The sequence below is a fragment of the Psittacula echo genome (assembly GCF_963264785.1).
Source record: "Psittacula echo genome assembly, chromosome: 9".
In the NCBI taxonomy this organism is placed as follows: Eukaryota; Metazoa; Chordata; class Aves; order Psittaciformes; family Psittacidae; genus Psittacula; species Psittacula echo.
In genome coordinates, this window is record NC_137745.1 from 10247144 (window position 1) to 10262839 (window position 15696).

General features: G+C 40.5%; 1 protein-coding gene across 1 annotated transcript in view; it reads right to left on the reverse strand.

Moving 5' to 3' along the window:
• Positions 1-561: 561 nt before the first annotated feature.
• Positions 562-15696, reverse strand: part of RYBP (RING1 and YY1 binding protein) — a 41763-nt gene continuing 26628 nt past the window's right edge. The window contains exons 3-5 of the mRNA XM_080625339.1: positions 5507-5683; positions 5295-5393; positions 562-1143 (exon numbers count right to left, since the gene is read on the reverse strand). Of these exons, the coding sequence (XP_080481465.1) occupies positions 891-1143; positions 5295-5393; positions 5507-5683 (529 nt within the window). The 3' untranslated portion in view covers positions 562-890. The remainder of the gene's footprint in view (positions 1144-5294; positions 5394-5506; positions 5684-15696) is intronic.

Below are 15696 nucleotides of genomic sequence, written 5' to 3' on the forward strand. Positions count from 1 at the left end.
AACACCAGTCCGGTTGTGAAAGCTTACGCTCCAGCTGGACATGAACTTGCACATCACCAATCTGAATTACCCTTGCAGAAATACAAGCTACCGGGAGTAATCATTTCTCATTTCAGATCCCAAGCTACAAAAATCAAAACCATGTGTCCAGTACATTTTAGCCATTGCTTAGGGAAGAAACGGGGAAGGAACAATAGAGAGAACGGGTCCCATCCAGGTTCAAACCTTCAGGAATGCTTTTCACCTAAGACCAGTTCCATTTCAGTTTCAGTACTTTCACAGAAGGGGACTGTCTCAGATCTTGAACTGTTCAAAAATGATTTTTTTTCACTTCACAGTGTTTCAAGCACCAGCGTTTCCATGTATTGGTTTCAAATAACCCTTTATATATATTTATTTATATATATATTTATATATAATTTATATCAAAACTGATAGTACACAGTATAACTGGAAGAAGAACTGAACTTAAAAAGGATATGTTGAAAGAGGATGGAGTTTGTGAATGCAATAAATAAAGCCCCCTTCCCTCCCCACCCGCTCCCTACCCCAAAACAAAAAGTTGTAATGTTCATGGAAAATTGTGCACAGCAGATATTATAAAAAAGTAGATTCAGGAGCACATCCAATTATAAATGATTGTTAGGAAAATCATATAAAACAATGGAATACATAAAAGTGTCAAGAGTAATCGTCAGGGTGAGAAATTCCTTGGTGGCCAGATGCCCACGGCAAGCAGAAGTTATCCTGGTTGCATCAGTAAGAGGTCGATGTCCGAGTGTGTGTGTTCAAGCACAGAAGAGGCTCTCCAGGATCTGAACAGCATGGGCAGGTGGAGTGTTTGAATTTCATACCCTGATTCATAGTTTCCACAACTGCATGTGCAATTTTCAGAAAGATTCGTCGTTGACTGCCGACATGTCCCCCTTTGGCGTGGAGGAACGGGACGAGCCCTTGTCTGTGCTCTCAGAGCCCGAGCTGCTCTGATTCTGTTGTTCTGATCCTGCACTGGAGGTCACTGTAGAAGACGACGTGGAAGAAGAGCGAGTCTTTTCTTTAAAGTCTGTGATAATTACTGTGACATTTCCCACCGTGACTGCCAGCTGCTGTGCGGTACTTCTGTCCACATTTTTCAGTCTGGGTCTGAAAGAAACAAGAAAACATTTATAAAACGGATAAAAATAAGCGAGAAGGGAAAAGTTTATTAGAAAAAGGATTTGACAACAAACTCCATGTGACTTGTCCTACGCTTGCCTGCACAGATGGCAGTAACTGGGAGAGCCCAGGCAGCAGTGAATGCTGCACAGCAGAAGATGAAGGTTTGACCTGCTTCCCTGTGATAGCCTGGGCCGCAAGGGCTGCAGCAGCATGTTCAGCCCCAGATGAAAGACCTGCCTTGCAAAGGGTGTCTGCTGTGGACTTATTCCTAATCCAACTCTGCCAGAAAGGAGGACACTACAGCAGAGCCAAGCGGACAGGAGCCAGACAAACCAAAGGATCTTCTCCCCAAGGGGCAGATGAAAGCATTCTCTTATCTAAATTCACCATCTCATCATGTGCCCTGATGTTATGAGACAAGGCTGTGACTCTGCAATACAAAACCACATGAAAGCATTTGACCACGGTTCTTTCATTCCCATATTGGAACTCCGCAGCTGCAAACAACACAGGCACTGGGACAACTTGGCTTCTCTTTCCACTGCTTTGAGCTTATACAAATCAGATGCCCAATCAGCCTATGTATAAAATTGCTCTAAATGTTCCCTCTCGAACTGAGGCTATTGTAAATAAAATCCAGAACGTACAACAGTGTTTCTTGCAGCTAGCGTTTTTGGTTAGGGGAAAGGATGGGGGGATCAAAGCCACCAGAACATACCACACTGGTACTTATTACTCAAGATTATCTCAGTAATTTGCATGCTGTGCTATCATTCAATTAGTAATGCAGCTAATAAGGGTCTAGACTCTAGGAAGCTGACATTCACGCACATTTCAGAAGCTGGTCCAAAGCTTTAATACAACAAATCTTGGACACTCCTCCAGCTACCAGAGAATTCCAAGTCAGCTGCAGCAACTGCTGCAATTTACAGCTTTTGCTCCTAATTAAAGGTCAGGCTGAAGCAGTGGAATATTCCCAAAAGGGAAATTAAAATGGAGAGTCTTTATACATCACTGAAAAGTAGCTTGCCGAAAACTGCCTTATTCCAAGGGATGGAGGGAAGGTTAGTTTACTTTGGGATCAAGCTCCAGCTTTTAAACCAATCTGCCTTTCCTCCTCCTTGTCTGCAGCACATTAGGCTAGTGCGGTCAAAGCAAAAAAAGAGGAAATTAGGCAAACTTGGTATTTGTCATGCACACTCAACAGTCTGCAGGGTAAGTTAACAAGCGGAAAGTCCTTAAGTAGTCATTATCCAAGGGGTATTCTACAACTAGACAGAATAAAGTATTAAGAATGGATGTATGGCTTCAAAAATAGAACAATTGCATTTCTGCAAACTTCCCTACCAAAAATGACGTTACTGCACCACAAACAGTATTTGCATACCTGGCTTAGGAGGCTGGTTCAATTTTTAACAAGTACTACAGGAAAATCCTTTCGAATAGATAGAAAATACAATTCAAATAATCACTGCACTGGGGTAACTGTCAGTAAAACCTCCTACTTGAAACAGCCCCTTGGTTCAGTGACCAGCCTTTTCGAACCCACAACTGAGCTTAGTGAATTCCCGCAGCAGTGAGACACACACACCCACATGTATGCGTTGTGCATACGCACTTGCAGGCGCTGGCAAACTCAACACATAACCACAGGCTAGATGAAATGATGTCACCTTGTTTGTGGGTAACAAGAAAGGCCAGATAGATCAGTATGTTTTGGGGTTTCCGTCAGCTTTCAGATAGCGTCTCTGCAGACGCAGGCTGCCCCCAAAGCATCGGTAGCAAACACAGCAGCAAGCGTTCCCGGAAGCGTAGTACGCATACGTATTTTCCTCCCTAAGCCCCAAGTTCCTCTAGGAAACCCAGTTCTTCCTGTAATTTGCCTGGGTCATTTGTTTTCTCTTGTACTCAGAAACAGTCAAAAAAACGCTGGCCCAAATACCAGAACAGACCTTTCTTCCTCCACCTTCCTTACAGGGTTGAATAGGCACATGAACTCTTGCTACTGCTTGTCAAAAGCCAGTGCTGATAGTGGCATTCAGGGGACAAAAAAAAGGAAGAATAAAAGGAGTTCATACGGCCTAAGCTGCATTCGGCCCAGAAAAGCTCCTGCTACCAGCAGCCTTTGAGATAAGCCAGGCACCAAGCACCTGAATGAAACTGCCCATGCATCTTTAAATGCCAAGACAAAGTAACTTGAAAGGACTGGGTGGAAGCAGGGCTGAAGTGCAAGATATCTCTACAGCCCTGCTCACGAACAATTCTCAATGTCAGTTTTAGAACTGAGCTCTCCAACCATTGCTGCAGCCAGTTTTAGGGGTCTCCCCTGTGCAAAGAGCTGATGAAGCACAGATGGAAACCTACAGTCTCTTCAGCACATGCATACAATTTCTGTTTCCTATAGAAGACAAAGGGATGGGCTCATTCACGTTATTCTGCAATATTAAACACCCTGATGTTTTATGTTTATAGCTAAAAGGGTTTATGGCCAAATAAGAAAGGTGTTTCAAAATCATGAATGTGAAAGTGCCCAGGAAGTCATGGAACAGACCAACATATTTTGTCAGAAACAATCCAAAAAGTTCAAAAAGGATTTCTTAAAAATCCAGGGATCCTTAAAAGCCAATTTACAAAAACAATTAAGAAATCTGGGCATGAAAAAAATCTGAACATATAAGTTGTATAAAAATCAGATCCTTTAAAAAGACAGCACTTCTGAGGGCAGCGAACTGCAAGAAAGGTTCCACTAAACTGAACACTTCAAAAGACTGTTTAAGAACAGGAGATTATGTATCCCTTAAAAACATTCAGCTAGACCTGATATTATTAAGGATTAATTAGGAATGACAGAAGCTTGCTACAAAGCATGGACTAAAAGACTCTGCAGTAGACAGAGTGACTCCTTCACGGAGTAGAAACAATTATTTGTTGTAATCTATCAATTTAATATTATGTCATCAGTTAAGTGCATCAAGTCTCCTACATCTTAAGTCTGAAAACAAGTACCATTCCGAAAAGAACAGGGAAAAACAAATCACTGCAATAAAGCCGTATTTCTCTAATCAAATGAAGAATGAACACTTTGATCTTTGGGGGCTGAGGAAGAGTTAACAGCAGTCCTTGCAAACAGCTGAGTCTTCTAGCAGAGCAAATCTCACACTGCCCTCACTACATTCAAGCCAGTTACTGTGTAAAGGATATTCACTTTATTAAAGATTTTTATGCTATTATTTAAAAACTTCCAAGACAACAGCTTTCTGCAGTCATGTCTTGCCAACCTTAATGCTAACAGCAGCATGAACCATACTTCCCATGTGCTTTACAACTGTTTGCAGCTCATACTGCTTCAGTTCATGTGGCTTCACTGTAAAATACTTATTACAGCATGCTTTAAAAAGAGATGCAATTCTTCTACAGCCCACATAGGCAAAGTGCCCTGTTGAATTCTGCCTCTTATAGCTCTCCAAGTTCAATAATATAAAAACTGCTCTTTGATGCTGAATTTTTGATTTAAGAAATAAAGCACAAGGCACTACTTAAAGAAAACAAGCATGGAGTACTGGTACAGGAAAGACTAGGAAGAAACCTTTCTCCACAGACAGCTACTCATTTGAAACCTAGATACATACAAACCCAACCATTCACCCTTTTTGTCGGTACCAAGATTCTAGCAAAGCTGTTCATGCAGGTTTTTAATCCAATATACTTGGAAAATTAACAATTACAGCGACTGAATTACAGATAAAGAAGTTAAAAAAGGGACCTTTGTTACTGCTATCAAGTGATAAGAATTTGTTACAGACCACTAACCAAAATGCTGGTTAATGTTTTTCCACTCGCCGTGTTTTACACCAGAAGCATTACTGCCCAATTGATAATATGATTACTATAGCAGAGAAATGAAAACTGAGTGGACAACAGAGTAAATATTTCCAATGCCTGAATCTGTCCTCACCAGCAGTGTCTGAGTGCTTGTACACTGAGAAGGCTCATAGCAACTGATGGTCTTGCTGTACTAAACCAATGCCCTGTGGGTTAGATGGTACTCTGTCCATCCAAAAAAACCAAACAAAACCACAGTGTTTGCTATTTAACACAGCTGTCAGATACCAAGAGTTTAACTTTAGTATAGTTACCTTGAAGTGTGATTTGAGTCACTGGTCTTTGTTGTAGTATTCCCAGACTGTATGCTGTTTGCTTCGCTAGGAGGATCTTTCACAATGTCTGACTTTGGTCTGTAAAATTGGAAGGAAGACGGAGAGTATGATGTTAGCTGTACTACATGATTAATCAATGCACAATGCTACTGAAACCACACCATGTTTAATAGTGTGCCCTTCAAACTTACTTAGTCTTCTTGTTAGCGTTCTTCTTTGTAACACTTGGACTAATTTCCTTCTCTTTGTCAGGTTTTTCCTTGTCTTGTTTTTCCACTTTCTCCTTCTTCTCTTTCTTAGGTGGTGGTGGGGTTGCATACTGCTGGGCAACTTGTTGTGCCACCAACTGAGAGTTTATTCTAGGTTTTCTATAATGACAATAAAAAGAGAGATCTATAGTCAGTGTTACACAAAAAACACTTCACCCAGAGCAGTAGGAAGATTTATTTCAGCAACTGGGGAAGAACACGCGACTTAAAAGAACCAAATGGATGCTCTTATTTAATGTGAAATATTACTGCTGCTACCAAACATGATACAAACATTAACATTAAGAAATACTCCAAACTGCTGTTTCATCAGTTTTTAGCCTCATTAAACATTCTTAAGGGTAATGCTCCCTTTCTTCCATCCATGTCATGAAATCACAGTCAACTGTGAAAGTACCTTTCAAGAAGTTTGCCAGCTGCATGCTGTGGGTACACTTCAAGGAGAACAGAGAGTGATAAAAGTAAGTTTCCCAATAAACATTAGTCTCCTTCATATTTTCAATTTAATTTTTCAAATGAGCTTCTGGTTCCCCCCAAAGCAGCCAACCTTGCACAAATAACAAAGAGCAAGAGAAGGTAACTGAGAGGACTTTGTCCCAAGGACGATGACTGAAGCTCCCTGACAGGAGGACAGAAGACAAGTGGGCATTCATGGTTTCCATGGGGCAACAGCTGTGCCAGGCTCCAACACACCATCTTTACACTATTGTCTGCAGTCCCCAATGGTGTTCGGACAAAATACACAGACAAACTGTTTTTCAAAGACTATTTCCATTTCAAATTATGATTTACACAAAAAAGTAGCCTTGCAAGTAACCAATAGCTTGGTTATTGGTCCTCACATGTCTTGTAAAAATTGGTACCTTTGTCCCTCCTGCATTCCTCATCCAAACTCTAACATCCTCTCAGCGCACCAGCTTAACACCTCTCTCTCCTGGCCTGGCATATCACAAAGCCGTCTATACTTCGAACACTTGGACTAGTCGTGATCGATCCAACCTCTTTAACATGCCAGAAAGATCTATGCTCCCTGTGTCCACACAGCTTGCAGGGGGGGAGAAAACCAGGTTATTGACTCCATTAGTCGTCCATTATGAGCTGAACACTAATTGCAATAGTTGTTTAAGCACATTCATAGCAGTTATCTTGGTCATAAATACGATTCAAGTATTTCACATCAGCCTACAACAGATCGCCAAGGAAAACAGTACACAAGTATCATTAAGTCACAACCGGCACACAGAAACCCAAGGGTTTCTACTGCAGAGCTCTGTACCTGCATCCAGTTTTTACTAGAAACATCTAGAGAGACTTTAATAAGCTACTTAGTGAATTAATGTGATAAAGAAAAAAGTACAAAACACTAATTGCTCATATCTACATTCAGAGATGATACAGACAACAGAACACCCAGAGAAGTTCTACTCCCAGGCACAGGAAAATCCAAGTATCTAATAAATCTCTTGACACTGGCTTTCTGTATAATGGTACCAAGATGTTCTTACTGAAGCCAGATATACCCAAATATTTAATTTCATTCCACAACCACAGGTTATTATAAACTATGCAACAGGTTGTAATCAGGCCTGTGACCTGTCTCAATACCACTGGCACTTGGATTTTTCACCCGACACAGAAAGTATAACTCATGTTATGCTACAAGCTGCATTCATTTCTGAGCAAACAAAGATTATCTGATCTTCAGCCTTAAGTAACTATGATGCTGAAACATTTTGCAGATCATATCAAGCAGTTACCTGTTCCACAGAACAGAGAAGATACTTAGCATCCTTGCATTTGAAGTCCCATATATAGCAATTTCTGTCTGTAAGACTGAGAATAAACACGTCAGAAGAAGTGTTTTGGTTACACGGAAAAGACTTTCAGATTGATGCAACCACACTAAAAGCTGACAACAGTAGCTTGTGTCAAGCAACCTGCTAACCACCTACACAAAAAAGAAGAAAAAAAAAAAAAAAAAAAGGAAAAAGAGATAAAGTATCAAGAAATCTTCAAAGAGAGGGCAGATACCATCTCCCTATGTGATTATACATGATTAACCTCACTGCTTGAAGCTGCCACTTCTGCTCAGACTTACAGTTATTTGCTGTTTACACAGCCAGCTAAGCCAGAAACCCGAGCCATTCATGGGAAATCCCACTTCAAGAATTTGAGAGCACCTTCATAGATTTTTTGCTTTGCACAACTGATGTGCCTGCTTGTGATGTTACTCCTAAGGCTTACATCCAATCTCTGCAGTGACAGAGCTGCTGCTCCTGCTGCAGGAGTGCTGCACTGCTTGAGTGAAGATACAAATTTTAAAATGGAGACCTCAACTAAAATAAACAAATAATAAAAAAATAATACATAAATAAATCACACTGCATTTCCCCAGGGAAGGCTGGAATCAAAAAAAGACTAGCCCTGAAGTGCTCCTGCAGAGACACTTTGACCCATGCTCTTCCGCTCCTTATCTGTGACAGGACAGTACATTAAGTTTTAGCACGTTCTGGCCAGCCACTGCCATAACTAGCACAACTTTTCCAAACCCCATTATTTGCATACTCTTGCTTACATGCCAGGATGGCTCCCTGGTAAAGGTAAACCCCAAACTAAAGGGAAGAGAGCAGGCAGCAGCATGCGCAGACAAGGGACCTGCAGGAAGGGGCACCAGGCCTGCTGATGGGGTTTCTCCTGCCACACCAAGGAAGGAAGCAGAAAGCTGCTGAGACTCCTGTCAACACCAAGCATGTTTCAACATCTACTAGAACATATTTATTTATTTTAAATAATGCAAATAACCCATTCACTTTCCAATTCCTAATTTGGCCATTTCACACACTAGCAGCAAGGTTAGGAAGGTTAAAAACCAGGCAGGTTAAGCAACCAGCATACTCATAGTAATAATAATAGGAGCAATAAAATCCTTCAAATAAGGCACATGCTGCCACTACAGCCAGAATACACTGGTTACAAACCCTTTACAAAAAAGCCAAGCAAAGCAAGTACAGCAGCGCATTTTTAACCAAAGCAAACTATAACCATAGTAACCATAATCAAGTAAAGTAGCTGCAATATCCAAAACTTGCTCCCAGTTTCCATGCCTAGCAAAAAAACACTTCAAGGGCAAACACTGATCTAAGCCAACACCACTAGCAAAGACCACAGAATTACAGCAAGGTTTGGGCTGGAAGGGATCTTACAGATCATCCAGCTCCAAGTCCCTGCCACAGGCAGAGACACCCTCCACTAGACCAGGCTGCTCCAAGCCTCATCCAACCTGGCCTTGAACACTGCCAGGGATGGGGCAGCCACAGCTTCCCTGGGCAGCCTGTGCCAGCACCTCACCATGCTCACAGGGAAGAGCTTCCTAATATCTAACCTAAATCTCGCCTCTCTCAGTTTAAAGCCATTCTCCACTTTTTCCTATCACTATGTGCTCTTGCAGATCATTCTTCCAGACCCCATTCCTGCCTCTACAGCAATCTGTACCATATCCTAGTCACTCTGTTTATCAAAGCAGCCACCTTCCTCCTGAGTGTTGTGAGCAAAATCGCTGATACTCTGCAGTGGATACTAGTCACTTTCCCTGGCAGAATCTGAACACAGAAGGAGAAAGTGGTATCAGTGGAGAGAAACAAGCCTCATTCTCAGCTGGGCTACAATTCAAGATGCTCCGGGTTCTACTGCAGAATTCGGAGTCAAAAACTGAACAGAAAGTTAAAAGCATTTCTATATTTTTATTGTAAGACTAAACAGCTGCAGAAATACGTATTAACTGTGTTTTATCCCCAGAGCGGCTCATCAGCTTGATTTCTGTGACATTAAATGGCTCATACAAACAAAGAATTCATCTAAGTGAGAAAAATCAAACCCCAACTCAGCCTCTTCCAAACTTTCTAACCAGCATTTGCACTGAAGAAGTACATTGTCATTTAGTAGAAGGTTTAAAGTATCAACATTACACAAAAACCTCAGCTAACAAGTCTCAACTTCCAAAAAAATATCTGAAGAGTTGCAATACTTAGTATTACACTTGGTTCTTCTATTCCTAAGCAGACCCCAAATGCTTGAGCAAGTATCTGAGATAAGTAATGTTCCTTCTACCTGAGAGGTAGAATGTTCCTTCTATCTGAAGGAACATTAAGACAAAGTTGTGTTTTGATCAGATAATTTTCCCCTAGTTTAAGCAACAGCCTGGGTAAAGACTCAGCCATTATGACCCAACACTGACTTGACAAACACATGAACATTATCTTTTTTCTTTTTTCAACCCCTTTAAAACTAAGAGCAATTAAACCGATTTAAACTGTGCTTTCAAAGTTACCTTCAGCCAGATAAACCCTTTCACACTAGTTAAAAGCAGTTTACATCACAGAAGCAGATATTTGCACAACAATTCACAATCTTTGCAGCAAGGACATACTAAGGCACAAAGAGCTGGAATACATTCCTCTATTCTGAGCATAGCTTTGGCACATTGGTATTTACCATCAACTATCATAAATGATGCACACAAATATTCTTTACTATCTTTCACTAACAGACCTGCAAAGAAACATAATGCCTGCAAATACCATACCCTCAGATTGTCATATGAAGCAACACTGGGACGTTTGGCTCTTAGGAAGTGAAACAAATGCAAGCCTTTTCCAGAAGGGCTCACTGCTCATGTTAGTGTGCTCTTGAAATGAAAAAAATAATACATAATTAAAAACCAAAACCCCAAAAAGCAACAACAACAACAAAACCACAACTGTAGTTTTAAGGTTCTGGCAAGCATCTCACAGTGTTTTACTACTTGCATTTTCTTCTCTCTACCTCAAAGCTTTCTTTAAAGCCCCTTTTGGGACCAATTCCAGAGCGCTGCTGCCCAGGAATTCTGCTGCTCCACTCGTAACCCCTGCAAGTGGGCTTAGGAGCAGAGCAGCACAAATCACCTCACAACCAACACACGGTAGTTACACAGACCTGGATTTCAACAGGGATATAGGAGGATAAGTTGCACCATATTTTTATGTGACCCTAATTTCTGTATATGTTTGGGATTTCCCTGGTCCTGCTGCCTTGAGAAAAGGCAAACCACCCACCTCCTGTGGATACAGTGGAGCAGAGACAGCGGCTGGGCTTTATACCACAGCAACACAGAGATCCTGAGGAACCCCGGCAATCCCCAGAAATGTGGATCTAATTACAAATGCTGCTGCTTCCTTACAACTATGTTATCAGGAGAATGAAAGTGGCATCGAGTGGGATTTCAGAGTCAAAAGCCTCATGTAACGTGGAGTACTGAGGATTTGGATAATTTCATGCTGTTCTGGCTTTGATGTAAGAGGCGATACCAGCAGACCTCTGCATGGCCCACCATTTCTTTGAGAAGTGTTTTATACACTGTGCAGTGTGAAGTGCATGACTGTTTTAATAATCCCAGTCACACAGCAATATATCTTTGCTCAAAGAAGAACAAGAAAACAACACTAAAGGCATTTTCATGCATGTTTATGCAATAGTGCCAGATCAATAATACAATCAGCATACTTCTGAGTGATATTGTAAAGCAAGGTTAGAAACTAACCCATGAACATTAACATCTCCTTTAAAGAATTTTACATTTAGAAGAACCAAAGCTTTCGAGTAATTAAACCCCAACCATGACCAGGTAAGCGCTCATTCTTGCATGCATATTTTCCAGCTCATTTGTGATGGCCACACAGTCCTTTTTAGCAATGAGAATGAATGAATAAACTGTCCTTGGTGTACAACTGCAGAGCAGTATGGAAGCTGTTTGCATTTATCCAAGAAGTAATCTGCGCAGTAGAAGACCACAAAGCAATGCTAAAACAGTAAAAGACAACTAGAAAGATACAAACAGCAAGAAATATGTGACTGAGCAATATCTCGTTGAAAGAGTTTCCTTTGAATGTGCTAATGCTGGGTTTTTAACTCAAAATACAGATGGTTAAAAATACAGCAGTTAATCTAAAGAACACCTACTTCTGGCCTGGCACAGCAATGTGTTTTAAAGGCTCTTGAGTGTTAAGTCTGAACACTTCGGAAGAAAAGGTGAGAGTAACAGCTTCACACAAACAAAGCAATTACCCACCACAAAATAAACTAGGTACATTTAAGAATGTACTGCCACCTCCAGAAAGCCTCCAACAAACTGTTCAACATCCTCCTTGACCATCCAGCCACTGTCTCCTACCTCATCGAAAGAGCCAAGAATAAGCAAAGCAGAGATAAAGAAGCCTCAGCTTTGCTGGCCACAACAACAAACCTTGAGCTGTTCAGATTTCAGAAGAAGAGTTATTTTCAACTTCATGTTTGTCCACCAGAAGTTTTTAGACTTCAGGTCATGGCTCAGTTTGAACACCCTCCACAGTACTTAGGTTTTAAACCTTAAAGAGTTCAGAATTATCTGCAGTACTTAATATTTAGTGGTCTCACAAAGCTGCCAGCTCCCTGCTTTTTAGGGTGAATAACTTTCCCATTCTTAATTTGGTTAAATTAAATGCAAGCTGTCACCTCCACATACATCACACGTTTTGCTGGAAAGTGGCTAGTCACTGCCCCTGTGTCCCTACAGGGCAGCTGAAGCTCTTTGAATGGTGCCTGTAGAAAGAATACTCGATTCTTACTTGTGACAGGAGCCTTAGCATTGCTTATTTTTAATTATTTGGGCATACTTACAAATCAAAGTCTATAAATCAGGGTTTTATCCCCAGAGTTGCCACTGCACAGATTTCGCAGCTCATGTTTCTGGTTTTTGGGTTGTTTCTTTTCCTTAGTGAAAATATGCTAAAAATCACAAAGCCAGTACTAAGAGAGTCCTAGAATTGATCTATGAAACTATTTCAGTACAACTGCTCAATAGCACAGTGTAATAGATATGTCAATACTTCCACAGTTTTTTTAATATGCATTGTTTCATATAATCCCATTACAAACAGTCTAAAGCCAGGGCCATAGGATGCTTTTGGAAGCAGTTTGACCACAATTTTGCCATCCTGAAGTTGAGAAGTCACATAATTCCTCAAAACACCCATTCCAATATAGTGGAATATATTGGAATATATTGGAATATATACAGAACTGGAAACTGCAAATACCATTTGCAGACACTACCACAAATCCAAACATGAAAGCAAATCAGGACCATTCACCTCCTGTCAAAGTAAGTACAAAACATCTTCCAGAGAACAGGGCTAGTTGGGAATTTGTTGGAAAATTCTCAGTGGAGAAGCACCACTGATTGCAGTTCTGCAAATGTACAGAACTTGCACAAAACTTTGGTTTATTTTGGTTTTGGGGGGTTGGGGTTGGTTTGTCTTGTTGTTTAAAGGAAAATTGATAAATCAGTCTGGGGTTTCTGGTTATGAAGTACCACTGATTGACTGCAAACCTGGGTATTTTCCATCTAGTCTCACGCAGTCTGCTTATCATACTGCCCTAGGTCTTTGTCCTTCCCTACAACACAACCCTATGAAAATAATTCAAATAGAGATGTCCAACCCTGTATGGTGCACGTTTTGGACTACAGGTTTATTCTGATACCCCTCTGTGATGGGTTCATGATACCAAGTAGTGTAAGACTTTGCAGCAAACAAAAGTTCCCTCATACGCTGGAGAAGGAGAGCCATACCTACAGGGACTTGTGCAAAACAGCACTTCTCAAGAGCAACAACCCTTCCCTTTTGCAGCTATTTAATTTGAAAGCACACAATGGGGAAAAGGAGAGTTAAGCACAAGGCCACCTCTGATAAGAGAACATGGATGGAAAATAGCAGTGATGGTAAATAACAAAGCTGAGTATCAGTTATTGGAAGAGAGCTTGATGTTTACTTAGCCACTAATACCATAGAATTTAACTTCCTATGTCTGCAGGAAGCAAAACAAAAGTCATGCTGAAGTTTTGGAAGACATACTGCTCTGTTTCTCCTTTTAGAGTAAGAGCCTGCCTGGAAGCTCTCACAGCACTGGCAGTCTTGCTCCTCTTCTCATCTGTAGCATCTACCTAAGCTGCAACAGGAGATAATTTCATATCACATCTGCAGCAGCTAAAGAGTGCCAACGAAAGCTCCAAGGGTGTTCAGCAGATGCTCACCCTGCAGCTGCTTTCTCTGCCTAGTCTGAATCACTGGAAGAGGCCTGCTCCAATGATGGCAACTGCTCCCTGACAGTCTCTGCTCCATCCCTGGAGCTGCAAGAGATCACTGTGCCCGTCTGTGCCTGCTGTGTAATGCTGACCTGCACAGCGATCCACCAGCAGGCACTGCAGGAGCTTGTGGGTATGTATGTAATATCTAAATAAAGGTAAAATTAGTGAAGAATTGGCAAAACATCACATTTACCATATTTTAAGCACTTTTTGTCTTGTTTGATGGGGATGCAGGACTGCCCAAATAATCACAATTTCATTAAGTTTACTAACATTGTAAAACTACTTCTGATTCATGAGCAAATACAAAATCTAAGACAAAAGTACACAGCAGAATGACAGTTGTTCAGATGCTTTCTTGTTGCAGTATTTCACAGGAAAAATAATTTTCTATTAAGTTTTTAAATGGCCCATTTAAAAAAATAAACAGAAATTAAGAAAAAAAGGGCACAATACATCTCCCCTCTTTAAAATAAAATTTGTAATACGTAACAGAGTCAAACTGTATCAATTCCCAACTGCAACATCACCCTAAATTCCAGCTGAACTAAAACAATTTTACAACTCCTCTTCTTGCTCTCTGCCTAAGCATTTGCTCACCACAAGTAGCAGTCAGGCCCACAGCAGGGCATTCAGCAAAAAGCACTACTTCCTACTCATTTGTTAGGTGTGTTGGGAAGAAGTTCTACAGCAGGAGAAAAATTGTGCTAATCTATATAAAATCCACAACCAAGTGCTTATGAAATGGGAATGCAACCGTAAATGTAAAAAAAAAAGATGACCTTGAGATTACCAAGTAATTTTTCTCAGGTGTGCAAATTTTTCCAGTCTAAATAATTCTAGTCACATGTTGCAAGTGCTGCACAAGCTTCACTTCTATAAACTTATTGCAACCGTCCTCATCATGCTATTGACCCATTCGCTGATCCACTCAGAGCTTCAGTTTAATCCATCACTGAAAATTCAAGCCAGTGCTTCAGCAGGTTGTAAACGTGCTGTGCAGCTGCTTTTGGTGTTTTTATCTACAGACACACCTTACTGCAAAATACTAAATGTTCCATGATTTACAAGGACTCGCAAAATTGGTATGGAAAATTCACTGATCTCAGCACAAAATTTACTTGCCTACTAGCACCAGAATGATGATAAAACTAAGTCCATTTTACTTGCTTGTCAAAAATAAGCTGCTCTCACTAGCAAAAATTCCAAAACAGTTCATAAAGCTGGCAGCAACCAAGATGTGCATAATATAACAGATTTAAAACAAAATCACTTACTTAACTACTTCTTCCTATTTGACTGTTTATTAAGCTATGTATAATCCTGAGGAAAGCAAAGAGGCTCAAAACTTCCTGTTGAGTAAGAAGGTGCAGTTGGCAGCATGAGGGTATAAATGAGTCTGATGGAAATTTAACACGTAGATTCCCCAAAGCAACTGCTCATGGTTATTGTCTTCTAAACCAAAATAACAAACATCTGAAGAAAACTTTTAGCAGCTGTAACTAAAGCTAAAAACTAGGAACACCAGACTTGATGTTAAAGAAGTGCTTTATCACTGCTGCTAATACATATCTTTCCATTTCAGACACTGAAATCTTGAGTAGTAACAGAAATTGTCACATATACATCATCCTTTAATCCAGCCTGACACGTCCCATTCAGAAGCATCTGTCTCCAGGTTTTAGGACACCTAAGTTTCACACTTCAAAAATCACAGGAGAGACACCAAGTTTGGAAAACGAGCAATAAAAAGAAGAAATGCTGAGAAAAAGAGCTCCCTACTGAATTAAATGCTGAAATTGATCACCTCCCAAAAAGCTTGTACTAATACAAAAGTAAAATACATTTCCAAAAGCATGTTATTAGATAAGCAGGAAGAAAACCTGTACTCTTCTCTTATAGCAAAATCACTTATAAAAGCATTTGTTAACATGAACAAGCATCTCCAAATTTG